Consider the following 27,805-nt stretch of genomic DNA (forward strand, 5'->3'; position numbering starts at 1 on the left):
TTTTCTGGTCTATGTATTGAGTGTACAAATTTACAGGGAATTGCTAATTACCCGCAATCTGTGTGAATTGTGTGGAAAGTGGTGCGAAATTTTTGTCATTTAATCAAATTAATTACTATGTTTGACACCTATTTTGATCGAGTGCGTTAATTGGAGGGCTGTGGCGGAAAATTTATGATCCCAATGAGCTTTGTCTAAGAACTAGAATAAACAGAAACTTGAAACTGAAGAGCATATGATTCACACGATTAAATATCAATTATGCGATAAGCAAGAAATATTTCTTGCTATTTCGGTTAGTCATACGCACGGCGCACACGTACGGGTTAACCACAGCCCAAAAGTATGCTTTGTTTTTATTTTTCAAAGACGAAGGCCAAAAATAGGCTATGAGAAATGATAACGGAACTGAAGATAACCTTGGCAGTGCGGTGGGTGCTTGGGCTTGCGAGTGGAAATGGAAATTGGTTGAACAACTGAAAAGCACTCAACATTTGAGTGAGAATCGCAGGCGCAGGCGTCACTGCCGTGGTGAAAAGCTCTCCATTCAGTGGTGTTGTCCCAAAACTGTTGCTGTTTTGTGACACAGTTTCTGCCGCTGTTTCTGTTGCTTCTTGACGTGCGCTCCTTGGGGCGGCTCGGACTCCTACTCGGACTACATCTTAATATTTATCATTTGATTTACCTGCAAAACTTTAACAATGCCCGCTTCCGGTGCCGAAAGAGATGTGTGGAGGAGGCAGAAACACAGGCACAGGGAAATGGGGGAAATTCCTACCTAAGCTTTACCTTTGTGTTTATGTTTGTACAAGACCCATCGCAGTTGTTGCTCTTTTTCCCTTTGAGGGCTCGCTCTCCAGTGGAGCAGGAGGTGTGTGCCTGAGGGCCCGTGTGTGTGGAGGGGGGAGGCGTTTTATGTGAAACTATCTTTTTTCAATTTCCCCGCATGGCTGCTGCTGTTTCCACTACTGCCCATATAAAACGGAAATGGAAGTTTTGTAAATGTTTTCTTTTGTATTTCTTTTGGTTTGCAGACTTCCCTATAAAAACGCCTCCGCCTCCCCCACACCCCCACCCACAGCCAACGTAACGCGACTCGCTCCTTTGAAAGATGAGCGAAAATGGATCTAACAGTAATAGTAGGAGGGTGTGTGTGCGTGTGTGTGTGTGTACGGAAAAGTAGAGGATGTGTAATAGAGGGGGATTAGTGTGGGAGTGTGGGCAGAGAGGGAATTTGTGTAAGAAGAGCACTGCATGACTATGGCCAAGAGGGAAGGAAGGAGACGGACTCCATCGTCCACATGGCCAGAGCAAAGTCGTGCACTTTAGTTTTTTGGCTTGCAAGTATTGTTCCTATTTTTTTATGACACTTGACGCTCAGCCAAGCCACTATGTGGGTGCGCGTTGGGGTGAGTGGTGGAGTGGTGGAGTGGGGGAGTGGTGCTGAGGCTCCGCTGGCTGCCAACGTTTTCAGTCATTGTTCGGTTTCCTTTTGCACCTTGACTTGATTGTATGTTGTTGGGTTTCATTTGGTTTGGTTTGGTTTGGTTTGGTTTGGTTTACCTTTTGCCTTTTGCTCTCACTTATCCATTGATAAGAAAGTGCTTTTTAATAGCCCTACACTCACTCACAGATGGTGCCAGACTTTTTGCTGCCACTGTGTGCCTGGGTGAACCTGTTAAACAGTGCCTGTCCCACTATCAACTCTCGATCTCTCTCTCCCGCTCTGCTCTTCGGGGTCTCTACGCTTTAAGCTGAAAGCTCAGCTGGGCCGCGCAAAGGTAGAGCGAGCTTTTTTAACAGTGCGATCGTTGAAACAGACTGACTTCGTTCTGAGGTGCGTAGCCAGCCAGCCCGCCGTCAGTTGCTTTTGACGCTTTTGGCTCTTGACTATTAATAATAACAGCAAATATGACGCGACGCCAGTCTTGACTGGAAAAAAAGCAAATAAAGATCGAGCAAATCAAGGTCACGTTGTGCAAAGAACGAAAAAAGACCATTTTCCAATCCAATCAACAAAAAGTTAGCAACAAGTGAAAAGGAAGTGAACTTGAAGTTTCGTCTGGTGGAAATTCAGTGAACATTTTAAACACTTAAATCCAATTACGGTGGAAAAACTGCTGCATGTATGTGTGTACAGTGTCACATACGGAATGTTTGCCTACAGATAAGATAAGCAGTCAAAGGTGGGTTCTTGAAAGGTAGACAAACACACAGCACAGAATTTGCATGCCCAGAGAAATCCGTGAATCTGTTGAATCTGTGACTGAAATTGAAACCCAAAAAAAGAGTCCAAATTAAACCAAAACAGAGTGGAAATATGAATGTGGCAAAGCCGAAGTATGGGATACTCTAGTACTCACGGAAGCAAAACGAGTACGTGTGGATAGTGCAGAGAGATCTGTAACTATGATTGCTGGAATATTCGCTCTTAAGGAGGGTAATCCAATCTTTGGTTAGAGGGCTTTTAGGGCTTCCCATTATCTCCATATTTGCTCTGCTCGTAGTGGAGGATAAATATGCCTTCAATATCGATATCCGTTCGAATGGGCTTTTCTTCCCTTTCTCTCCCCCCGGCGTATAGGGTATCAAATATGTAGAGTGTCCCTCGCTTCACCTGCTACTACGCCTCATGCTCTTGCTCGTGCTCTGTGCTCTGTGCTATGGGCTCTGGGCTCTGGGCTCGTGCACATTCATTTCCACACTGTGTTATGCATATTAGATATCTAGGTGGGAGTGCGAATGCGAAGCAAAACATGTTCTAGTACTGGTTTGGTCTCACACCGCCCCGCCAACAATTCGCTTTCCATTTCCCCCGGATTTTGGGGAGATTGGTGGGGGAATTCGCTTGGACCCAAAGTCAATGAGCGGGGTAATTGTTTAAACAAGAACAACTGCTGGAGAGTGCTGCCGGGCATACAAATCGATTGCCATGGCAAATATCCACCATACGCAGTGGGGGCTGCCTCTGGCCATCTCTCGTTCCTCTATGCTGCCGCTCTACGTACAGCTCTCTCGCCCCCTTCTGTAGTGTACTGCCAAATTGTGTGTTTGTGTGCGAAACGAATATAATATATAATTAAAACTAATTTGATGACACACTCGAGTCTCAGGCGCAAGACCAACTCGAGCGGGCTAAGAAAGAACGGGGGTATTCGGCTCCCGTTCCCCCCCCCGCGCCAGTTGCGTAATTATTATGTGCCCCACACACACGAACACACGCACACACGCACACACACACATACACATATGGCTCGTTACACTGATGATGAGTTGTCTGTTGCTGTTGCTGTTGCCGTAAAAGAATTTTTTAAGTACGCAAATTGACAAACAAATGGAGACGATGGCAACAATTTGCAATTACACAGAGAGCCTTCAAAGCGGTGGGGGAGGGAGCTGGCGAGGGGCGGCAGCCTTCTTTGCAACGCATTTGGTTGCACGCTTCGCTGCTGGCTTTAAACGAGAGTGAGAGGCAAAGCCCAGACCCGTGCTGCAGCCAGCCAGCCCCAGTTGTGGCCGTAGATGGAGCTGGAGCTGGAGCCAAAGCCAGAGACAGTGACAGAGACAGAGCCGGAGCCGGAGCCAAAGCCAGACCTGGAGCTGTGGCCAGAGCGCATAGTACGGTAACATGTCCGTAAGCCAATGTTAATAAAGACAAAGTAATAATTAAGTGGTGAGCGTTATGGTTGCCTTGGAAACGGCCAGAGATGATGGCCAAGAGAGTGCCACCGATGGCAGAGATGAGATGAGATGAGATAAGATGAGATGAGAGAGACAATTGCATTCATAATTTGGGGGCGTCTGGCCTTTTCCTCGTGAAATTTATTCACAGCATGCAAATGAGTGCAGGACAGGCAGTACTACTCCCATTCTACTCCGCTCCAAGCTGGGCTTTAGCCAATTGTAAAACAACATAGCAGCAGGCTCAAATCACATCATCATAAAGCCCAAGCAGATCAATTTGTTGGCCTGGTCCTGGCATCTAATACCCTCACAGGACCTGCATCATGGCCATGGCTTAATTGAAGGCTTTGCCTTTTATTCCATTCACGTTTTCAATGGTTTTTGAATTGCCTTCAACTAGCTTTGGGCTTAGACATCATAATCATTTCTTGCTGCATATTCAAAATATAATTATAAGCCCCAACACACAGAGAGAGAGAGAGAGAGAGAGCAAGGGAGAGAAAGAGAGGGAGAGAGGGAGACCATTCAATGCAATTATTCAAGCCAGCGGGCGTTTCTTATTATAATTATTAACTGCATTTTGCTATAACTAAGTTTTAAGTGAGGTGAGAACAATTTCGAGTTAATAAAGTGCAGAAGAAAATTTAACCAAAATTAAAGATACTCATTTGGTGAAATCCGAAGATATTCCTTGCCAAAATATGTACTCATGAGTTTTGTAAATGGCAGGGCTTTGAAAGGTTTCGTAGACATTTCCAACAAAGCTTCAACAATTCTATGTGTGGAGAACCGCATCTATGATTTCCATTACGATATATGTATGATTTACGCAAACCACAAGAATTTTCAAGGGGGTTAGCTGGCTGTTTCTTTGGGGAAAATAGCATTTCATTTATTATAATCGGCCCTTGCAATGCTTAGAAACAAAACTCTCGCACAGTTAGCCTCCCGCTGCCCCTCTTTCCCGCGCTCTTTTGCATATGCTTATGCTTATGCTGCTGCAATCATAAACTCCTTTGAGGCCATAACCAATCAATGCCAGTGCCAGGAGGGCGTCAGCACAAGGGATACAATGTGTTCGATAATCGTTCCGCCGCTCCCTCTGATTTCTAGGCAAACAAAATCTTTTGAAAGCCAGATCGATTCATACGGCCAGATTTCAATGGCTGCACCAGTTGCCTGGGGCTTTGGGGGTTGGGGATGGGTTGCGATGGATAATTCATTCATATGCATTCACAAAATTGCACTCATCAGCATTCGATTCACACATGCTAGGGAATATGGGCTTCCGGCAGTAGAGCCAGCTGTCTGCAGCTGCATTGCGTATACGCCGCGTGTGCTGTGTGCAATGCTCCGGGAGAGTAGTTCCCTGGGGATTGAGGCTCCAGCTCCAGCTCCAGCTCCAACTGGACCCGTTTTGACTGCTATTAACGTGCTCATTTCCCCATTTTGTGGGGCTGAACTAGGGATTCCTTCGTCTTCCTTCTTCAGCGAGAAGTTTTTGCATCGAAAACGCTTGTGCCAAGGTCTTCCGTTCTCCCTGGTTTTCCCGGTGCTGCTGCTTTTCATAGGAAAATAATATTAAAATTTATGATGACAAACTTTCAACGCCAGCTGCAAAGATTTACAAAAACCAGAAAAAAGCAGGAGAGAGAGAGAGAACATAGGAGAAAACGATGCCAAAAAGAAAAAAAAACGTGGCAGGAAAAATATACATTTTTTATACATTTCTACATTCAGTTTATATATTCCCAATATCGGTATGTGTCTGCATATATTTCTGGTACGGTACAGTTCTGCATACATCTATCTATTCCATGGATGTATCGCATCGGAGTATCGGTCTCTCATCGGAGCGCGGCTGAGCGTCCGAAAGGACGAGCGGACGCTTTCAATATTCGCCTGCCTGGCCCGGCTTTGAGCTTACTTTTTCCATTTCCCAGTGTCATTTTTGAAAAATTGATTTATGGCCAATAGTGTGTGTGTGTGAGAGAGAGTGTGTAGGCGTGGCAGTGCTGCAGGGGGTGGAGAGGAGACTAGAGAGGAGACAGTTTGCGAAAAAAAAGAACCTATCAAGTGTCTCCTGTTCCGCTGTTCGTTTTTCAGTTTTGGTTTTTGGCCATACATTCATTCCGCCGCTGAAGGCTTTGAGCCGCAGCCACACACAGCCACAGTCCCAAAAGTTTCTCAATAACCAAGCATATAGATCAGTTTTTAACAATCCCCCGCCCTGCCCAATTCACACACAATCCCCTGACATTGGTTTAAGCCTTTCCATTGGATGTGGGATGGATGGCGACCCGCTTTAAGCCATAAATTGCGGAATTGTGTGGCACTGTGCGCTCTTCTCTGCTGCCGCAAGACAGAATGAGCCGTCAATTAAAATGCATCAAAGGCAGCCTTTTCCCGTGCTGTAGAAGGGAGAGGGGGGGGGGGGGGGGGGGGGGGAGGGTTGTTGGGGCTGGTTTATGCTACCAACAACAATCATTAACAAAAAGAAATTGCTCATTTTTGCGCATTTCAAACCAAATGGAAATTATCTCTCCGCTCCGCCATTTGCCGATGGAAATTGCAAAAACCCACAGCCGCATGGACCGACCGCCGGACCGACCGCCGGACAGGCCAGACATTTATGGGGCTTCACTGTAGTCTGTAGTGAGACGTAATTAAGCGCTGACTTGTTCAATTACCAAAATGCAATTGCATTCGGGGGGGCCGCACAAATGTCCGCGCGAATCGGCAGACAGAAGTTTTTGCCCGAGCGGGCGCCCGGGGGGGCACGGCACCTTTTTGTACAGCCCCTTCTTGTATTGCCGTCAATTTGCATTAAGGGAGGGGTGTGGCAGTGGCAGTGGCATGCAAAATTAACTTGGCCTTCTTCTTGTTCGTTTTGGCCTTCTTCCGCGCTGCCTCTGCTGTCAGCGAAAGGAAGTTTTTGTTTGCATTAAAATTGTCAGCGCTGCCAACTTGGGTGAGGTTTCGTTTTAATCATGCCACAAAACTTTGTCCTGTCAGCAGAACTATACTGTGGCACCCATCATGCCCCCCCGCCCCGCCACCCTGCCATGGGAAATGTGGGGCATGTGGCAAAGCCCCGCCATTTCATATCAGAGTGTGTTTTTTATTGGAGTTTTTGGCAAGAGCCGAGCGGAGAGGTGAGGTGAGGGCCTATTGAAATGCATGAGGCAATGCCAGTGCCCATCCAAAGTGTTTGTTGTAAGCGGCGGCACAGCTGTTGCATGCCACATCGAATCGAAATGGGACAATGGTTATGCTTATGCATGAGCCACCAAACGCCAATGCAGTCCGAATGCAGCCTTATCGGCGGCGCCTCAGCCTCAGCCTTCTCTCACTCCCCCGCTCTCCCCCTCTCTCTCTCTCTCTGTCTCCCCGTCTCCCTGTCTCTGTGTCTCGAGAGTTATTTATGCGCATAATTACAAGTAGCTTCAGTGGTGCCCCAATTTACATATGCGACCAATATCTGGGATCTGCTACGGGATTTGTACTTCGCGCATACAAAGCGCTGCATTAGGGGACCTCTCATCAGCCCTGCTGCATCCTGCATCCTGGATCCAGGATCCGCCTTCCTGCCTCTGCCTCTGTGTGACTGCTGCTGCTCTACCCTTTGGCTTATTAAATACAAGAGTAACAAGTGAAAACTCGCACAGAACAAACTGCAGAATTGCCTCATTATGAGAAAAGGCAGCAAATAAAAGTTGGCAGTTAGCACAAAAGGGCCACGTAGTACGAGCAGTACCAGTGGAGTACGTACCTTTGATGGAAATGGAGGTGCAGATGGTGATGGTGATGGTGGATGTGGACGTGGTGCGGTGGTGCGTGGTGGCAAGGGAGGCACGGACTGGTGCCTGGTGGCTGGTCCCTGGTGCTATGTGGAGGCGTGGCACTGAAATTTATGCAGCACAAAGCCGCGGCAAATGTAAGTAAGCCAAAACGACATAAGCAGGCATAAACACAGACCAGACCCAGGGATCAACAGGGAACTCTATACTTTGCAGATAAACGCGCCAAATGGAATACACTATACGGGAGACAAGAATCTGTGGCATATAGGATAAGATAGACAATGAAGGAAAAGAAATCCAGCTGGAGCTAGGACTCTTCTTCCTACTTTAAGATATGCAATATAAAGTTTGAACCTCTACTAGTAGCCGGGGACTTACAGTTCCTCTAGTGACCGCTTAGGGCAGAGATTTCTAGGAAAAGACCAAAAGACTGTCCTCCCTAGAGACACCAACAGCTGTCGCTGTCTGCTGTTTCACTGTAGATATGCTAAATTTCTCCCTATCCTAGAGGAGATACATCTGCAAATGTCGACTCCAAAGCAACCAATAGATGCATTTTTTAAAAGCCAAGGATGGAGGATTTTGTGTCGCAAATGATGGGAACTTTCGAAAATTGATTTACGTATCGAATCAGTAATCAAAGGCTGTTGAGTCCCTCCGACTAGTGGATGGCCTGGAGGCCGCTGTTAGGGTGTCTGTGTCTGCCACAAACAGGACAGGCAGGCAGGCAGGCAGGCAGGCAGGCATGCCCCAACGCATTGGCTTCTGGTGGGTGTAAATTTTGTTATGCGGCAAATGCGCCATAAAGCTACGAAGCAGGAACACTGGAGGAGCAACAAGAGGAGCAGCAAGGGCTTGCAACAGGAACAGTGGAAGGCGCAGTGGTAGTGGCAGTGGCAGTGGCAGTGGCAGGACACAGCCTGTGATGCAGGTCTTCAGCTCTCCCAAAGGTTGCTTACATTTGCGTGAATATATTTCTCTCTCGCTTTTATTTTTGTTGCCCGCTCCGCCACTTTATGCTGCTCTCTCCGTGCATGGATGGAGCTCTGCAAATGGATAAAGGGGTGAGGGATGAATGAAGTTTGGGGCATGGGGAATGGGTCATGGGGCATGGGGCATGGGGCATGGGGCATGGGGCATTGGGCCTGGGGCTCTCTCTTAGTCCGTGCATGTGCGGCACTCTAATAAAATTTAATAAAAAACGTGCAGCGCGATATAATGCTTTGGCAATGGACTGGTCCCAGGGAGGGAGGTAGGTCTGGCCGGGTCTGCTGCAGGGGGCGGACCACCCGGGGACGGGGCTGGAGGTGCTGAGAGACAGGTGTATCATTACCTGCACGCAAACCGCAAGGCTCCAAAGCAGCTCCCAGCATATCGATATGAGAATCGCATGGATCCAATAGCCGAGCCACTCATTTGATTCTTCTTTTGAAACCACCATTCCAGGAGGAGGAGGCGCCACCACCACCAAAGAGGGGGGCACGAGAGAAAAAGGCGCCACCACCACCACCACCACCACCACCGCAAGACCTCGTCTGTCAAGTGCATTTGCTATTGGGAACATGTGACATAAGATGGGCAAGTGTGTCTCCCGGCAGTCCCCACTGCCGCTACCGCTACCGCTGCCACTTCCTCAGATTACATCCCCAGACGGGGAGCATCATCAATCCGTATTGACATTCGCACTGTCCCAGCAAGATTTGGCCCAGGCCCACAAAATCTGGCAACAGTTGACAGCCAGTAATGAATACATAGCAACCGCAGCCTCATCAGTGGAAAATCCAGAGCAAAAGCACGGGGAGGAGCAGCATCAGCAGCCCGAGGAGGAGACATTTTATTACAGCATAAGCCGCCGCCGCCGCCGCCCCCAACCGACAGCCAAGGATACACCGACAGAGAAAGAGGCGGCCCTCCTTCACATCGAGTCTCTTTACAACGAGGCCCAAGTGGACCGGGACCAGCACCAGAACCAGGACCAGGACCAGGACCAGCACTGCGACTACGTCTACTCGTCGTGCCAGCAGTTCCTGCTGCAGGAGCTCCTTCAGGCGGCCATCGAGAGTGCCGATGAGGAGGCAGCAGCAGCAGCCCGGCAAGGATTCAGGCCACAGTCTCGGCAGCACCAATCTCTGGCAGAAAGGAAGAACAATGGCTGGCTGGCACTCGATGGAGATGAGGTGAGTAATATTGATAAATGTTTATAACCAGATTGGGGGTAGCGTTGGCCTGGAGTTGGTGTTGGGGTTGGGGCGGGGGCAGGGGCTGGGGCTGGGGCGTCCAGGAAACTATCAATAAATGTTGCATCCTTTTGTTGAAATTTCTGTGTGTCCCTCCTCCTCGCAGTGGGAATCCGTGGGCTGTGGGTAAACAGTTCCAATCCAATCACTTCCTCTTTGGGCAGTTGTCATCATCTCGGACTTCGTCGCTTGGATTTCCCCCGAGGCATCAATATTTATTGTTTAGAGGAGAAAGTGTCGGGAAATTGATTGGAAATTGGGATCCCCCTCTGCAGTTTTCCCTCAAAAGTGTTGGGCAAACATGTCCCGAGTCCCCTTGTTAATAATCCTTTGACAATAGCTTCCTACCCATTTACTCCCTCGGGAAGTGTCTGTGCCATCACATATCATGTCTTACACTCTTGATTTACCCAATCCGAAGTGCCTACCCCATCACCCACTCAGCAATTCACTTGCACATCCTCGTTAACTGCCTGATGGGCGTCCTCCGGTCCTCCAGTCCTCCGGTCCTCCGGTCCCCAAAGGATAATTAGTTCTCACACATGCTTTTTACATGAAGAAATTAGTAGGGGAACGCTTAATCCTCCCATAATCAACGGGATGAGCGTCTTTAGGGTTTAATTATACACATATGCATTTTACATGAACCAATTAGGCGTTCGGATGCATGCAGAGAAATCCCCCCAAGGTATGCTCCGTGTTTCCCTCTCCCAACGATAGAACGAGGCAACGGTAGGGAAATCAATCCCCATAAAGCTATCCCAAAACCAAATCTTTGATACCTCTACAAAAATTAGCTTAATGAATGTTGGAGAAAAAGCTAAATCCTTCATGATTGAAATGAATAATGAAGACAGAATAAATATAAATTATATACATACTTACATCAATATTAAATATAGTTAATAGTTCCTGTTTATTAGCCATATAATTGGCGTCTAAGCTTCAAAGCTTCGGCAACTTAAAAGCTTTAAAGCTATCAAAAAAGCTATGATCATTGCACAGTGGCTTAAATGTTATTTATTTATACTAAAAATGGTAGCTAGAAGAAAAGATTAATCTATACAAGAAATGGAGATGTTTAGCCACGATTTTCACAAGAATAAATGTAATGAAAGAGTAGAAAATCAAGTTAAAATATTTGGAAATATCCTTACCAATGTTCTCTTCCCAAGCTTTCTGCCACTTTTCATTTAACAGCTGTTTTAAGAGCTTTTGCATCGTGTTTTTTAGCGTAAAATGTTGTAATCCCATAAATGAATCAATTTTCTGAAAGATTTGCTACTTTCTAAATGAACAACAAACCCCAACAACCTATTTTTTGAACAATTTGTAAGCAAACAAATTTCAAAAGTCAAAGTTTGAATTATTCAAAAATCAAACAATTTATTTCAAAACCTTTTGCCCCAAAGACGGTTCGTGCATCGGCTGTTGGCTGCTGCATGCAACCAACCCCCGAAATTGTTGCATAGAATTTTCCTGCCACTTGTTTTTGTGGTTCTGCGCATGAGTGGACACTCTTTCTCTCTCCCTCGCTCTCTCTTTCTGCCCCGCTTGACCAGAGCGGGAGAGAGCGGGAGAGAGAGAGAGGGAGAGAGAGCAAGACCCACCACAAGGAAGTCGGACGTTTCTCGGAGCGAGCCACTCGTGTCGCATGCTTCCCATTCAATTTTCCGTTTGCCGTAGTTTCACAAGTGAAAAATCGTCGCCGGAGCATCGTCCAAGCAGGAAAAACTCTGCAAAACTGTAAAAATACCCAAAGAACCGCAAGAAAAGCTGTGGAAAACGCGAGGAAACCCAGCGAAAAGTGCAACAACAGAACAGAAAAAGCCAAAAGAAAGCGGAAAAACGTTTGCATAACCTGAGGCGTGAAAAGTGTGCGAAAAATCTGCTCGGTGCTGAAAGATTTTTCCAGCAAATCGACGGACTGACATTTTCAAGGACCGACCGACCCCCTCCCGAGTACGAGTGGGCGTACATACGTGTGTACGTACGTACGGGCTCACTGAGAGTGTGTATCTGTGTGCGAGAGGAGAGGAGAGGAGAGAAAGAACCTGTGAGTGTAGTGTAGTGCAATTATAAATGGCGTAATTTCGGTGCGATGTACATTGCTGGCCCTCCATTGCATAGCAGTAGAAGAGGATTCGGGGCCAACATCCAGACGGAGGATCAGTCGAGTGCTAGCCAGCAGCAGGAGGAGGAGGCTCGCCGAAACAGCGAGTGCCCCTGCCGCCTGCCGACAACATGGATGAATGCGACAACCCCGTCGTCGTCACATTAGCCGCACAACACGGACACGGGGAGGGATACGAGAAGCAGCAGCAGCAGCAGCAGCAGCAGCAGAAGCAGAAGCAGCAGTCACCCACCATCGATGATAAGGGATTGCAGCACTCGGAAGATACAAAGGACACAGATACAGATACGCAGAGCATTCGAGACACAGCAGAATCTGAGCTTGAGGCTGAAGCTGAGGAGGAGGAGGAGGAGGAGGACGCAGCAGTAGACGCAGAAGTCGAGGCAGTCATCATGGTAAAGATAGACGAGACCCCGTTTTGCATACCGTTCGTCGAGTGCCGTCGAGTGCCGTCGAGTGCCGTTGGATACAGCAAATGTATCTTGTAGATAGTTATATAGTATATCTATAGTTCCTGTATGAGTCATGTCTGGCCCACGTAGTTAGAGCCCGCCCACAACCGACAACCCACAATCACAGCTTTTTTGTTCTGTATTGTCTTCCGTGTCCTTTGTGTCTCTGTGGCTTGTGGCTCGTGGCTTATGGCTTGGTGTGGAGTGCACTCCATCCATCTGTGGCATCTGTGTGTTGACCCGATTTGCAAATCCGCTGCCGCTTTCATTTTAATCGGTTTTCTCTCTCTCTCTCCCTTTCTCTGTGCAATGATAGGGCCAGGCGGAGAGCAAGAAGCATGGCAGCAAGTCCAATCGACGTAACCTAAATGGAAATGGAAATGTGAATGGAAATGGAAATGGCAATGGCAATAACTGGGACTCGTCCCAGGAGCAGCAGCCACTGCATACCAAAGGCACAGCCATGTCCTTCGGCTTTCGCAAGAAGCTCAATGGTACGCCCAAGAAGTTCAAGAAACTCCTGGAATCCCACACTACCTCCACACCAATGACAGACACAAAGGACGACAATGGCAATGCTGGTAAGTGTTATGGCTTTTTAATTTGGCCACAATTTAACAACGACATGCTGACATGCCAACTGACCAACAAAAGCAACAACAATACCAATAACTGTCATCCACATCCACATCCCCATCCAACAGCTACTACTCCCATTCACTTTGAGAAGGTGGGTGCCGCCGCCGCACCAAAATCTTCGACTGCCGGAGTCGCGGCAGCAGGTGCGGCTGGCAAACGCTTTGGCTATCGCGGAGCCCTGCCCCGGCCCGCTTCCACGGGTCTGTACGGTGGCCCCAGTGAAGAGTCCGAATCGGAGACGGCCGCACAGAATACCCAGAACAACAACAACCACTGCGGTGGCGGTGGAGGAGGAGTAGCAGGCACCAGCACTGGGCTGGTGAGCAATTGTAAGTAAACCATAGAATCGTTCTCCCCATAAAAGAACAGAACAGACCTTAAGATCTCCTTCGTATCTTCCTGCCGTCCTGCCGTCCTACCTTCCCAATAGTGAAACGTCGCTCCAAGAGCGCACATGCGGGACGCAGCAGCGGAGATGGGGAGCAGCCGAAAATAGCACAGCCCAAGACGCTCACATTCAATCTCAACCAGAACACGACCATCGAGTACCAGAGGCGGCAGTTCTTTGGAGAGATTGCGGATGAAACCACGGCTGCTGCCCCAACAGCCCGTGGCGGACAGCAGCGTTACAACTACAACAATTTGGCCAGCATGCACGCGAATGTCATGTGAGTGGGAGGGATCACCAGTGGGAGGGATGTCCCCACTCGATACGATACATTGTATTAATACAAGATTTTGCTGCCCCTTCCAGTGTACGACCCACGCCACGGCTCACGCCCGCGAGCTTCGCAAAGTTCACCCTGCAGACGGTGAGCCTGCCACGGCCGGAGTATCCGGTGGCCATCAGCCTGACGGCCACCACGCCCACCACACCCAGCAGCAGTGTGCAGTCGCCAGTGCCCGCCCACGCCACGGGGGCCAGGGCCAAGGACATCTCCACCAGCTCTCGACAGCATCCCCTGACCTCGGTGCATGTCCAGCCCACACAGACGCACCATCATCGCTCCGATCAGCGACACCTCGACCAGAAGAGCGTCAAGCAGTTGACCAACAACTCGACGCGTCGCGGCTTCTCTGGCAGTCGAGAGATCAGCGCCGACTCGGGCATCGCCAGCCTGGACATGGCCTTGGACTCGGGAAGCTCTGGCAGTTCCGTGGGATCCAAGCGGAGTCGCAGTCGGCCACGGAATCTGCAGATGGTGATGAGCGGACGGCACACGTTCGAGGTGAAGGATGTGGACGATCCGCCATCCAGCGAATCGAACTCCTTTGTGGAGCCACTGGCCCTGCCCAAACTTCCCACGGACGGCAGTCAGGCCATACCCCTGCCACTGCTCGGATTGGTGCGCTCCAATACGGTGCTCAGCCGTGAGAGCTACGAACGGAGGCAGGAGACGCCTCAAGCTGGAGATCAGTCTGCCTCCGGCAGCCAGCAGGCGGAGGGGAAGGCCAAGCCCAGTGGCTCTGACGAGAGCGAGAGCGTGGACGAAGAGAAGCTCTACCTGGACTCGTCCACATCCGAGAAGAGTGCCAAACAGCAGAGCCATTCCTCCGTCTCCAGTTCGTGGCGCTGCCAGTCCTTGGCTGGGGAATCCCTGGCCGCCATGGACTGCAGCAGCATGAGCATCAGCGATACCCAATCGCAGTCGCAGGCCCCAGAAAATGGGGCAAACAATGAAAGGGATGAGGATATGTCCCTGGGACTAGACGAGATCAGTCTCATCAACACGGACATGCCATTTAGCACAATTTGTAAGTGGATTCAAGAGGTCTTTTGCCATGGAATTGCCTCTCTAATTGCTATCCTCTAACTTCTTCCCAGCTTCGATGACGGAGACTCCACCAAAGCCCGGCCAGGAACCGATGCTCAACATCCACCTCGTGGACAATCGGGAGGCATCTCCACGTCCTCGGTCCTTCAACAACGCGCTCAACGAGTCCAAGTTTGCAGAGCTGGCGCTGGCCAGCAGCACCTGCCTCTTGCTGGACGATGAGACCTCGCCCACGGACAGCCTCGTGAGCAGCACCGAGGATTCGGAGGAGGCGGGCGGCAAACTCAAGAAGCACAAGCACAAGCTCAACGAGGAGCGCCAGCAGAAGGACATAGACATTGACATTGACGACATCGCGCCGCTGCTCGAGCTGGAGCTGGATCCGGGCAGTCCTGTCTCCCCGGGCACGCCCACCCATGCCTCCCACTCGCTCTCGCTGGGATCGGACTGCGGCAACCTGATCGACGACGAGATCGCCGACCAGCCGGCGCTGCTGTGCAACAGCGAGGCCCACGAGGTGGCCACCGACACGCCCACCCTGATGGAAACGCACACCGGATCACTCCGCTCGCTGAAGAGCCAGTCGAAGGCCCGCACGGCCCTCCAGCAGGCCATCGAGCTGAGTCTCCGCACCCCGATGGCCGTGCGCCAGGCGGTCCTCGATCGCGCCGAGTCCCTCGACACCCTGTCGCCCTGCGAGTCCATCTGCTCCGACGATCTGATGATGGACTTTGACATGAACAGCAGCGTCGACTCGATCGACCACATGGCCCCTGTGTCTGGGCGCAGTCGCAGTGGCTCCGATCTTCACCGGATTGGGGCAGAGATGGACCCTGCCCAGGCGGAGGCTGAGGCCGAACTTCTCTCCGAGATGGAGCGCAATGGCAGCGATGTGATGAAGGAGCTCAACTCTCTGCTGCGCGGCAGGCGGCAGCGTGGTGGCGCCCGGGAGCGCATCAGGTGAGTCTACAGTCCGTTCTACAGTCCGACCCCCAACTCCCCCAATCAGCTGCAGCTGCAGCTGCATCCCCACTCCCTGTAGCTGTAACGTAACTGTGGCTAATGGAATCGGCTTCCATTCACTTGGTGGAGCGATGCGGTGCTCTTTGAGTTTTCGCCTCTGATTTGGTTTTATTGCCTCTGTGCGCCGGCACTTGGCAGGCGGCCAACGACTGTCCGTCGGTCCGTCCGTCCGTCCGGGATTATTATTAAGTGCACTCTCTGTGGCAGGCCTCCTCCTCTTACCCCTTTTACCCCACTTGATGTTGCATGGCGCTGTGCTACGAGCAGCAAATCAATCAGCAGCCGATGCCCCTTCTCTCTCTCTTTCTCTACCCATCTCTCTCTGTGCGGTGCCTTCCATCTTCCTCTTTCTATCTTTGGCTGCCAGATATCTGCCGGCCGGCAAAAGATTAACCCTAGAAACGCTTGCGAGATATTTTACTTTTTACTTTTCAAGTGCTAAAATTAATACAGGGATATGAAACGAACCATCTACATATATACAATTAAGAGATTACCTAAAATAGTTCCTGCTTTTGTTGATCTGCAAAGGCAATTCTTAGTAATTTCAGTTGTAATTTCATTAATTTCCGCCTGCTCAGTCAAGCCCTTTAATCTTTCTAGTGTTAATTTTCGCTGCCAGAGCTAGGAATATTCTTTAATTAATTAACTTCCAAAGTAAACATCAACAGCAGCGCGTATTTGCTTGCCTCTTGAGGCACCCTCGGGTTAATCGAATGCAATTTGATTTTCGCCAACTCAGAGCTTAGGCATCGCCATGCCCCAACCCCAACCCAAAGGGGCACGCCCTTGTGCAAGCAAAAGGTGGAAAGGGGGAAATGGAAATTGAAATTAGCCCAAAATTAGACAGACATCAGTGGGACAGGTTGGAGCTGAAATAAAAACCCAATGATTGCAGGCAGTGAGTATTTTTTTGTGTTTGCTGAAGAGTTCCCAAAAGGTTACTCCATTCGATTTATTCCATTCCCACTGCCATTCGCCGGAGAGAGAGGGGTACAGACGGTTGGACATTCATGCCACCACAAACTCTGTGTGGGCCCTGTGTGCATTCTGGGGGCTGGCTGGCTGGCTGGAAAGCCAAAGCCAACGTCTAAGCCAAGACCGAAACCAAAGGCAACGGCACTTGGCATTTTGCGGCAATTGTCTTTGGATTGGATCCCTCTTTCTCTCTGCAGGGGACCTCGCTCCGGTCTCGGTCTGGGCCTGGCCAAATCGTGGTCGTAGTTAAGATAACATTTTGACTTTGGCCTGAGACTTGATGGCGAGTGCCGCATTCTTTTGTCATGGCAATGGCAACAACGGCAACAGCGGCAACAACAGCAACAACTGCAACCGGCAACGGCACGACATCCACGACAACCATCGACGGAGAGTCGTTTCTGGCTCTCCAGCCCAAAAGTTGGAAAAACTTTATTGCGCCCCGCCATGCTATTGCCATGTGCACTGGAAGGAAAAATCAATTGTCTGGCAGATGGGGAAGGGGTGCGGGGGGGTAGGGGGAGGGATACCCGTACTCGCATGAACCTGTTTTCCCAGCCAAGAGCCAAATAACTGCAAAATGCCGCTGGCCTTCTCAGGTTTTTTTTTGCTTTCTTAGTTGTTGTCTTACCTGCTCATGCGTCGGGACATTGGCTTTCCTTGCCACTTGCCACATGACTTTCCTTGCCACTGCGTCCTCTCACTAGCCATCCACAACCTAAGGCTCCGAAAACAGCTGCGGACAATCATTCAACGCAGCCGCCACTCGATAATCCAGCAGCCACCAGCCATATGCAAAACCATATGAGAGTAGAAACCGACCCCCACACTTGTGGCTTAACCTTGAGACTATGGAGCCGTGAGTCACTCGCTCGACCCGCTCGGAAACTGCTGAGTAAGCCATCGCCCCAGCAGACTCAATCGCCCATTATCGGCTCTCGACTCTCGACTCTCAGACGCTCCACAAAGTGCAGTGGAGGCAAAAGCCAACAGCAACAAAAAGAATAAAGTTCCATTGTGATCGCCATCTCTGCGGCCGGAATGCAGAAGCATAAATATTGTGGCCATAGAGCTTGTTGATGGCATTGTCTGCTCGTCCGCCCAGGAGAGCTTTCTTTTCTAACGGAGCGGAGACCAGAGGTAGAACCAGACCGACCCCCACTTGCCACATTCTTGCACTGCTTGGTTTATCTCTCGACTGTTGGCTGTTGGCTGTTGCCTGTTGGCTGGTGGAACGTGGTGGCAACGAAACATTGGTAACAACAGCAACCAAAGCACAGTGGGATGGCATCAGGTATTTGTGTGTAAATATTTCGAATGTACTCACAGAGAACGCTCCAATCACACTCTCTCTCCCGTTCTACCACTAGCTACCTCCCCAAAGCACAAAATTATGTACATTTTTGATAGTTTAAGGAGCTACGAAAATTATGAGAATCCAACCAAGAAAGTAATCTTTCGGCTTAGCTGGAATATCAATAGTTTGATCAATAGATTGATTGATCTCAGAAGATTTAACTATCCTACAAAAATTTCATTATATCTCTTATTTACATACATTAATATTGTATATAAATGAATGACTAGGGGGCAAGCTCCCTGCACATTCGCTTCGGTTGTGCGCCAACCCCCGGCTCACTAGCTTGGCTAGATCGCGCCGATGTGAGTAAACTATCGGAAGGCGATGACGACCCTGATTTTCTTTATGTGAAAGCAGAAATATTTAAGGGCTTTTACCAGTAATATCGGAATCCCTGCAAAAGAGGACACCTGTGCCCATCTCTATGACGAACAAATATTTTGTCTGGGCTTTTCCACTTGGTACCACTGTGGCTCCAACGCTCTTTCGTATCACTCCACTACCACACAGCACACACCATTCCATTAGCTCGACGCTGGCTCCAACTTCCACTTCGATACCAACTTCAGTATTAAACAAGATCTCAAAGCGTTCGGTTCACTTCGGTTCAAAACGATTCGGTACGTTTCGTTGAGGGCTCAGTCTCTGAAGTCTCTGAAGAATAATAAGTCATACTCGTACTTTTGTGAGACCCAGTCGCAAGCACCATCCCTATGCGGGGTACACCAGATTGTGCTCTGTTCAATCAATCTGATCCGATCCGATTGTGGGTACAAATTGTGCAAGAATCGTTGTGCGGAGCGCGTGGGAGCCCCAACATTAATTGCGTTGTTAATAACCAAAAAAGAGACAGAGGGAGAGAGGGAGAGGGAGAGACATAACAAAGCCCCAAAACAAGAGCCAGTGACCGCAGAGCAGGCGGTTTCGCATTCGGGTATTCGGGCATCATCGTCGTCGTCGCCTCCAACGATACGCACTGCTGCCTCTTCCATGCCACAGATAGGCGGTCCAACGCCACTGCCACCGCCGCAGCCGACGTTTCAACGTTTATAACAAAAGACAAGCCGCGGGCACAAGTGTCAATGGAACAGCCAATCCATCCATAAAAGAAAACAATTCCGTTTAGACTGGGACTGCGACTGCGATTCGGACTCTGACTCTGGCTCTGGCTCTCAAGTGAGTAAAAGGTAGGGGAGATACTCATACTCATACCCACGGCAAGTGGTAGCCAAAGTGGGTGATGATTTCCGCTCTAAGCGTTGCGTAATTTGATATGCAACCCGTCGGCAGGGGGCAGGGGTTCAGCGGTAACTGTAGTAGCTGTGGGGCACACAATGAATGCCTCTGGAAAGTGTGTCACATGCAAATGCAGAGGCAACGTTTGGAAAATCTTTTGGAATTTGATGCCATAAACGTAACAATTACAGATATCACACACACACATACACAGGCACACACACGAACAAAAAAGAGTCGGGGAATCCATTTGGGGTGCTTGGAGGTGCCCCCTTTTATGGCTTTGGAAGCCACTTCAAGTTCAGTTGCATTTTGCGGCGCGTTCAGGTTTGGCCTACGGATTCGGTTCCCATACCATCTTCTGGCATGCATAATTCAACAGAACGTTTGCCACACAAACACCAGGCCAAAGAGATACATACCACACATACCCATCGAGTGCAAATACAGAGATACGGATAGCTGCTGCTGCAGCTACCTACCTACCTATCTACCTGTCTGGCTGTCTGGCGGGCTGTCGGTCTGTCCGTCTTCCCCACGCTACTCCCCATACATGTATCCCATCCATCCAGAGACAGAGCGGACACAGCCATCGTTGATCATCAGAGGAGGAACTGCGCTCTGGCATGCCACAGATACACACCGGATTCATTCCCATCTCAAGACTGACTCTCTGCTCTGTGTGTGTCCGTGTGTGAGAATGTTGGTTATTTCTTTATTTTTTATGGCCATTACCATTACTGGCGTTACGTGCTCTACCACCATCCCCCGTTCCCCATTCCCCATTCCCCATCCTGCATTTCGCTCTAATGAAGCTGCCTTTCCATTTCCATTTCCTCTTCATAAGCAAGTAGCACTGCGAGTACGAGTACGACTACGGGTATATGTCTTAAAGGTCTACGACTCCTCCCCTGAATACCTTTGTATCCCACTTCCACTACCACTCGATCGCCATCGTCATCTCCATCTCCCTCTCCATCTGTATCTCCATCTCCATCTCCGCCTTTGACTCTCCCTCTATGAAATATGACGTTTTGTCGCACAAATTGATAAGTGCCGTTAGGAAGTGGAAGTTCGAGTTCGAGTTCGAGTGCATGTCAACGCCTCTGCCGATCCTCCTGCCCCTGCCAGTGCCCCATGCTCCACTGATTGCCGCATGATTGTGATTGTGATTGCTTGTCATTGTTGGCCGATGCCAGTAGGCTGTTGTTACCTGTTGGTTGGCGGTTAACAGTTGCAGCCGCCGCGGAGTTGGCCAAGTTAGCGACAGTTGCCGTTGTTGTCAGTGGCGCGTGTGGAGTCGTCACAAAATGAGACACACACACCTGCACCACACAGGTGCAGGGCAGCAGCAGGTGCGTAGACAAAGGGGTGTCCACTGAAGATCGGTGACAAGGCAAGACCAGAACTCAAGAGAACAAGAAACATTCGAGAACTTTTTGCTCGAAACGGTTATGCCCAAAAGATCTTATTGTTGAAGATCTTTCCCTGAACAAAAGATCAAAGTACATATTTTGTACCCTACTCTACCCCTTTGCATGTCATAGGGAATCCCATAAAGACCACATTTGCACCGAGAATACCCCCTTCGGCTATAGCCCCCCCTGTGTGTTTCATTGTGGCTGCTACCTCCGCGGTGCAACAACTGCTGTTGCAATGACGAGCATTTTGTCGTCCGACAATTGGTTTTTTCTTCAGAGTGTACGAAATATCCATCCGGCCCAGAGGAGGGGGCTGTGAATGAATGCATGAAGTGGGGATTGGATTGAGTTGTGCAAAGTACTCTACTCGCATTGTTTTGACTTCGGTGTGGATCGCCTCGTGCTTGATTATATTCATGCATTCATATTCATAGTATTCACTTTTCACTATTCACTGTATTCATTGTACAAACAGCATAAAGTTGGCGTGCGAAAACTAAACCAAAACAACAATGTGGGATATTTCTCTATGTGTGTGTGTGTGTGTGTGTGTTTTCGGGCTCTTTGGGAAAGTGCATTTGTATTTTTTTGGTGTGTTTATGGTTTGGACATAATGTAAACTATAATTGCTTTTTGTTTGGAAACCCACGAGTGAATCCATTTGAACTTTTTGCTTGGGTTACTTGTACAACAAAATTGAACAAAAACCGAAACCGAAACCGAAACCGAAACCACAGCGAAGTGCAGCTCCAATGCATGCTCCCCCGTTGGGTTACGAAATTCGGAGAGTAATGTTCGAGTTTTATTGATATTTAATCAGTTTAATCTAAGGTCTACTGACGGACTAGCCAGGGCTTCGATTTCAGTTCAAAACTCAATCGATTACCAAATTGAATCGATGATGCGGCGTGTCTATCGGTAGACCTGTCTGCTGAGAATTCCATTAATTAGATGCGAGAATTTTGCCAAAGAACGGATCCCCACTGTTAAAAGAGAAGGGGACTCTTCCCTCGAATCTCTCAGCACTTTCATCTCTGGCTTTATAAAAACTTCAATTTGCTTTACCGACAACTTCGTGGAGATCATCTTGAAGCTAGAAAATGCAATAAACAAAACAGTTTGCAAATTCCAAAGGTTTCAAAATGATGGCTGTTCCAGTTTTTGTTTTTGTTTTTGTGCCTCAAAGTACTTTTGCTTTCCTCTAATTGGTTTTTTCTTGGGAAAGTCATTCGTGAGATGCTCGAATTAATTCCATTCTCGTAATGGCATTGGATATGGATATAGGTATCGTACTCTACTCCAACCGAAATATCATTATAACTACGAATATTAAGACAAAGCCCATTAACCTTTGGTCAGGGTCTGGGTCGGGTTTTTGGAGTGAATGATTCAAGCCGTGGAGAATCGAATGGGCTAACAAACCCATTGAATGAATGGCGTTTTGGGGGGCATTAATAGCTGTACGTTTTTCAACAGTTTGTATAAATTATGCCGTGAAATTTTTGAACATCGCGCGCATGTGTAAGAGAGCCCTCCCTCCTCCCCCGTCCATCGGCCACCAGCAGCCACCATCATCCATCTCCAAGTGCCGCTGCAGCACGCAACAGTTGCCGCCTCGAGACTTTCACTATCCACCACCAGAGCTGTGGAGCTGGAGAGCTGCAGAGGGAGCTCTCTTGTGTGGATTTATTTCCAGCAGCATTCATGTCGTGCCCCAAGCCAGAGGTATCTTAATGGGCCATTGACAACTGCCAGTACTGCCAGGTGCCGTGCCACTGCAACTGGGCCCTAATCAATGGCATTCACTTTCATTGCGGCCACGTTAATTGGCACTGCGCTAAATAATTAAATGAGTGAGCCAACACCCAACCCCAGTCCCCGGTCACCTCCAGGGGTGGTGTAGTAACCATAACTCGACAAAGTCTCCACAGACAGCTGTTGGGGGCCGGTCTGCGCATGACCCGATTGTGTCATTTGCCGCAGAACAAACACAACACAACACAGCACAGGAGAACATGATGAAGGCCCTGAATGCCAGCTAGAAACAGAAATTCGATTTGTGGAATACGAGTATGTCCGAGGTGGCGGATACTACGGATAATAAGGCCAGCAAATCATCGCCCCAGGGAGTGCGACGCGTCCGCACCGATCTGAAGACATCGGAGAATGTATTCCTCTCGGGGCCGCAGGGCAGACCAGCCCGAAAAACCTCACCCATGGCCATCAAGAGCCACCAGCATCGTCATCACCATTATCACTGTGCGGCCTCGTTTGTGGCAAGCAGTGCGCCGCAGGCGAACGAAACGTACCTCAGGTGGTGGCATGACTCAGGAGCACCACTCCCTAGCCTCTCAAATCAAGGACTTACCCATCTTACTCATCCCTTACCTATGCCTGTTCATCTTTGCAGCGCCCAACTGCCCGCCCGTGCCACACGGCTGCTCAACCGCTCCAGGCTCCAGGACCAGCAGCTGACGGGCCACGATTCGGACAACAGCCTGAGGTCCACCCACAGCGGAGGAGCTGCAGCAGCGGTCCAGCGCAAGCGGAGCACGGCTAATTCACGCGCCTCGACGGCCTCGTCCACGTCCAGTCTGCCGCGCCAGCGCCAGCCGCAGAGGCAGCAGCAGCAGCAGCAGCAGCAGCCAGGTGGCACCGCCTCGGGTGGCCTACGACGAGTGCGCGGGCTGGGAAGCGGCGAGCTGCACAGCTCATCGGACGACCTGATGTTGTATGACAAGTCCTTCCGGAATGCCATGATCCAGGATGTGCTGCAGTTCAAGAAGCAGCTGCTGCGACTGCGGCGCATCCTTCAGGAGGTGAGTGCAGGGCAGGGCAGTGCATCAATTTCCTTGTAGAGCTGTTTATGATTTCGTTTCCATTTCATCCATGGCACCAATCCATTCCCAACAATCAACCACAAAACACTCCAATCACTTGCACAATTCTTAGGACACTGAGTTTGATTTGAAAGGGGTACGTTTTTATTTTCATTTCGTTCGGAGACTTTTTTAGGCAGCCCTATAATGGTATGCGGAATACTTCAGTGACCCTGTTGGACATTTCTTTTGCAGACGGAAACCCTCAATCCATTCGAGAACGACAATCTACAATTGTTTGCCGCCTGCGGACTGGACAGCAAGCAGCTGAATGACATCGATCTGGCCAGTTTGACCTCGTCCACGACGGAGGATCCCTTGCAGGAACTATCGGATCTACGTAGACAGGTGGTTTACCTTCAGGTATTTGCACGTTTTTTGCATTTCGTTCGCCCGATAAGCTCTGGACCGCCACAAAACCAAACAATACCAAACCAAATCGATTCGAAAGCAGGACACTCTCATACTATTGTATTGTATTCTCTATTGCTGTTGTTCTTTAATGTTTATTAGATACATGGAAACTATCTATCCTCCATGTGGCATGTAAAATACATACTATGAAAAATCCAGAAGGAATACCTAATATACTACTATCTCTTTGCTTATTTGTAAATCTATTATCTTATATACTATATAGATGTATGTACCTACCTATATGCTATTCTGCACCTTGATTTTGAAACTCAGAACACACTCGGAGACATAGTACAGTCATTCAGTTGAAAGTTTACGGAGTTGTCTTTAGCTGTTGTTGTGATTGATAGACATGCTTTGATTGACTGACTGTGGCATACATATGTACATATGCAGTACATAAGTAATACACACACAAAACAATGGAACAATCAAAGCATGACTGTCCAAAAAAGAAGCCAAGATATGCCTAGCAATTTATACTCGTATAGATATGATTTTTACACACTCTCTGGCTTAGTTATAAATACAATATCTTGTATCTGCTAGTGACCTTTTATGCCTCGCTCCACAAGACCGAACTGACATTTACGTATCTCTCTCCCTCTCTCTCTCTCTCTTTATATTCCTCTCTGCCTGTTGTCTAATGTGTGGCAGGGTCAAGTCGATGATCGTGATCGCACTATACGCCTGCAGCGCGATCTCATCGAGCAACTGGAGGCCGAGAAGAGGCAACAGGCCGGCGGCACTGGCAGCGGCTGCGGCTACGGCGGCGATGCCAGCAAGGAGCTCATCAGCATGGCCACCCAGACGGAGCGGGTAAGCAGATCTCCCCTCCATGTACTTATAGATACCTAACAATGATATGTGTGTTGCACAACAAAAACAATTGACTAACCGAAAGCTGTCGAATATTTCTATTTCAATTCCGATTCCACTTTCACAGACACGACCACTTGCCATTGGTGCGGAGGGTTTGTCCAGGTAGGCCCAAGACAATTCATGTTTTCTATCTTTCTATCTTTGTATCTTTTGAATTTCCCATTTTCAATTTTCAATTTTCGGTTGTATATTTTGGTATTTTTGTAATTTTTTTCGTCATATTTGGGGCCTTTCATCAGACCACAAAAGCCGCAGCTGGGGCAGGGGCCGCAGCTTAACAAAACTAATACAAAACGATGCCGGCTGCTGCTGTCTGCAGGCTGCTGCTGCTTTAATGGTGGCTTGGAGTCTCGGTTTCGGCTTCGGCTTCAGCTTCAGCTTCATGGTCCGTTGGTGGCATGCAAATCAGTTTGGCCACTTTCCGGCTGCCGGCTGTTGACGTTAATGGCAACAAATTGCAATTGGAGCAGTCTAATTAGACTGGATTCAGCCAGCAGTAGCCAAAGCCGAAGCTGCAACAGCAGCAGGAGGTGGAATTTTCCATTTTGCAATTAACTAACAATAGACCCACTTTAGACCCTATTCGCAAAGCCTTACCCCATGATTAACCAATGTGCATCTCTCTCTCTCTCTCTCTCTCTTTTGTAATGCCTCCCATGGAATACACACACCCCCCCCAAAACAAAAACAAAAAACACTTACATATCTAACCACTTTCCACACTCTATCTCAACCGCAATAAATATATATATATAGACTACAATTTGGGGAGCCACAGGTATTATTTTGTGATTTCATACTAGCCATCATTGTGCTCAGTGCCATCAATCTGTTATGTATCCTACACCTAAGCTACAACTGTCTGGACAATTGTAATTCATGCACTTGATCTAATCATCCAAAGCATTAACTAATCAAACCCTAACTAAGAGAAAAACTAAGAAGTGAAATCTAAGCTTTAATCTAAGATCTAAGATAGATATACGAAAAGTATACACAAAAGATAGCCCCTAGCTAGTGTTCTAAGCAATCGTTACTAATTGTCACTGAAAATTTAACACTGTTTGTGAAAAATTGTAATTGCATGCGGCAATTAAATAGAGTCCCAAGGTAAAGCAAACCAGCAACTAACCAAAAACTTCGAAGAGACGAGGAGGGATGGCAGTCGGAAGTACCAGATCAATCATGAATGAAGAACCTGGGGAGTTTCAGCCACTCAAGGCATTCCAAAGCAGATTGAAGACATTCTCGCAAGTCCAACTCCAACACATTTCCGACTGGCATCCACTCTTCTCTTCGTTCCGTAGACAGCTCTTGTGGCATATCCAAAACAAAGAATTTCCTTCAATAAAACCAACGTATCATGTGGAAACAGCACACTAATCCTGCCCTCTCTGTTCGCAGAAGTAAGCCCGAATATACCAGTTATACCACACACTTTCCGATGCTCCACTTGCACGACTCCACGCTGGCCGCCACCACCATCATTCGCCATCACCAGAACCACCACCAGGAGAAGGAGCAGCCCACGTCCGCGCCCACGGCCACGGGCGCCGGCACTAGCCAGTGTCCGACCCTGAGCCAGACCCGCCGCCACACCATCATCTCCACGACGCTGACCAACTACAACCAGCAGCTGGCTGCAGCTGCCTCTTATCCGGGCACGCCGCGACGCGCTTCCATCGGTTGGGACACGGCGGAGGCGGCCACCCGCAATGCCAACACCTACAAGCCCGTTCGAATAACGCTGATCGGGGATCCGTTGCCCCTGCAGAATGGCAGCAGCAAGTCATCGCTATCGTTGCCCGGATCCGTTGCCGCGCAGAGCCATCTCCATGCACAGAACGGGGTAAAGATGCGGTATCCGAATGGCAGCTGCCAGAGCGCCAAAATGAAGACCAGCAACGGACACCACGGGGCGAGTGCACACTATCAGCCGTTGTACAACAGCAACAAGATGACAAGCCCAACCGTAACTATAGTCTGATTTAGATACCAGTTTCTTCGGACTCCGATCGCCCCGAATATCTCCCCGCCCCCCAAAAAAAAAATTATTTTGCCGACGCAAGCAAGTCTTAAGATTAAACAGCTCCAAACATAAAGAAACCTTATACAATATACATATAATAATTAGTGAATGACGATGATGATTCTTGATTCTTACCATAGTTGGGTTTTATAAATGGAAAACGATCTGGAAGTGCAGTTAGAAATGCAGTTTGGATACACCGAAATATACTTGAATATTAACCATATATATGTAGCATGTATATCCTTTGCTTCAATATAAACTAAGATCGATATTCTGGCTTAGTTTTTGACTTCCAATCTTGGCCTCCAGTTAAACGAGACGATTATAAGCACAAATATAGAAACAGAAACCTGTGCGATTAGTGGAATATATACCTTACAAATCTATATATATATACATATATTTTTTTTTAATACATATTTACCTATATATTATAATAGATTTATACTCCTAAACAGATATTGAAGTACATAGATACCAACTTCTTATTGTTAATTTTGTTGCCTAAGTTTTAGTCTAAGTTAGAGAGTTTTTCCTGGTTTAACTTCCTTGTATTTTGTATTATATGTACTATGACCTAATGATTACCACTCGCAGCATGCGGCAGCAAAAATGGAAAGAAAATACACACTCACACAATCAATTTTTTTTGTTTTTGTTTTTCCTACAAGAGCACAATAATATAATATAACATAATCGTAAAGTAATTATCCAAAAACGTATTATGTAAACCCAATATTGTATACTCGTACCGTACTGTATGTAAACCACTTGCTAAGCCTATTAAAAAGTTATAGAGAGTACCTATCAATAGAGAAAGATAAACAAAACATAGTGTGGTTTTCATCCTCAT

At 48.4% G+C, this 27,805-nt stretch overlaps 1 protein-coding gene across 1 annotated transcript; it reads left to right on the plus strand.

Annotated features, from left to right (window-relative positions):
- Positions 1-11,408: 11,408 nt before the first annotated feature.
- Positions 11,409-26,927, plus strand: LOC6602773 (homeobox protein prospero). The gene is made up of 11 exons (XM_026992145.1): positions 11,409-12,253; positions 12,627-12,891; positions 13,015-13,278; positions 13,380-13,617; positions 13,704-14,704; positions 14,775-15,684; positions 23,153-23,561; positions 23,817-23,984; positions 24,696-24,857; positions 24,985-25,022; positions 26,325-26,927. The coding sequence occupies exons 1-11, from the start codon at positions 11,969-11,971 to the stop codon at positions 26,905-26,907; spliced, it is 4,323 nt and encodes a 1,440-aa protein (XP_026847946.1). The 5' UTR covers positions 11,409-11,968; the 3' UTR covers positions 26,908-26,927.
- The last annotated feature ends 878 nt before the right edge of the window (positions 26,928-27,805 follow it).

This window comes from Drosophila persimilis, unplaced genomic scaffold, assembly GCF_003286085.1.
Source record: "Drosophila persimilis strain 14011-0111.01,24,50 unplaced genomic scaffold, DperRS2 tig00000700-arrow-arrow-pilon, whole genome shotgun sequence".
NCBI classification, from domain to species: domain Eukaryota; kingdom Metazoa; phylum Arthropoda; class Insecta; order Diptera; family Drosophilidae; genus Drosophila; species Drosophila persimilis.

Coding starts and splice junctions, on each gene's coding strand:
- LOC6602773 (XM_026992145.1), top strand. CDS start 11,969: ATGGATGAATGCGACAACCCCGTCGTCGTCACATTAGCCGCACAACAC. Junction 12,254..12,626: donor AAGTCGAGGCAGTCATCATG/GTAAAGATAGAC, acceptor GTGCAATGATAG/GGCCAGGCGGAGAGCAAGAA. Junction 15,685..23,152: donor GGCGCCCGGGAGCGCATCAG/GTGAGTCTACAG, acceptor TCATCTTTGCAG/CGCCCAACTGCCCGCCCGTG.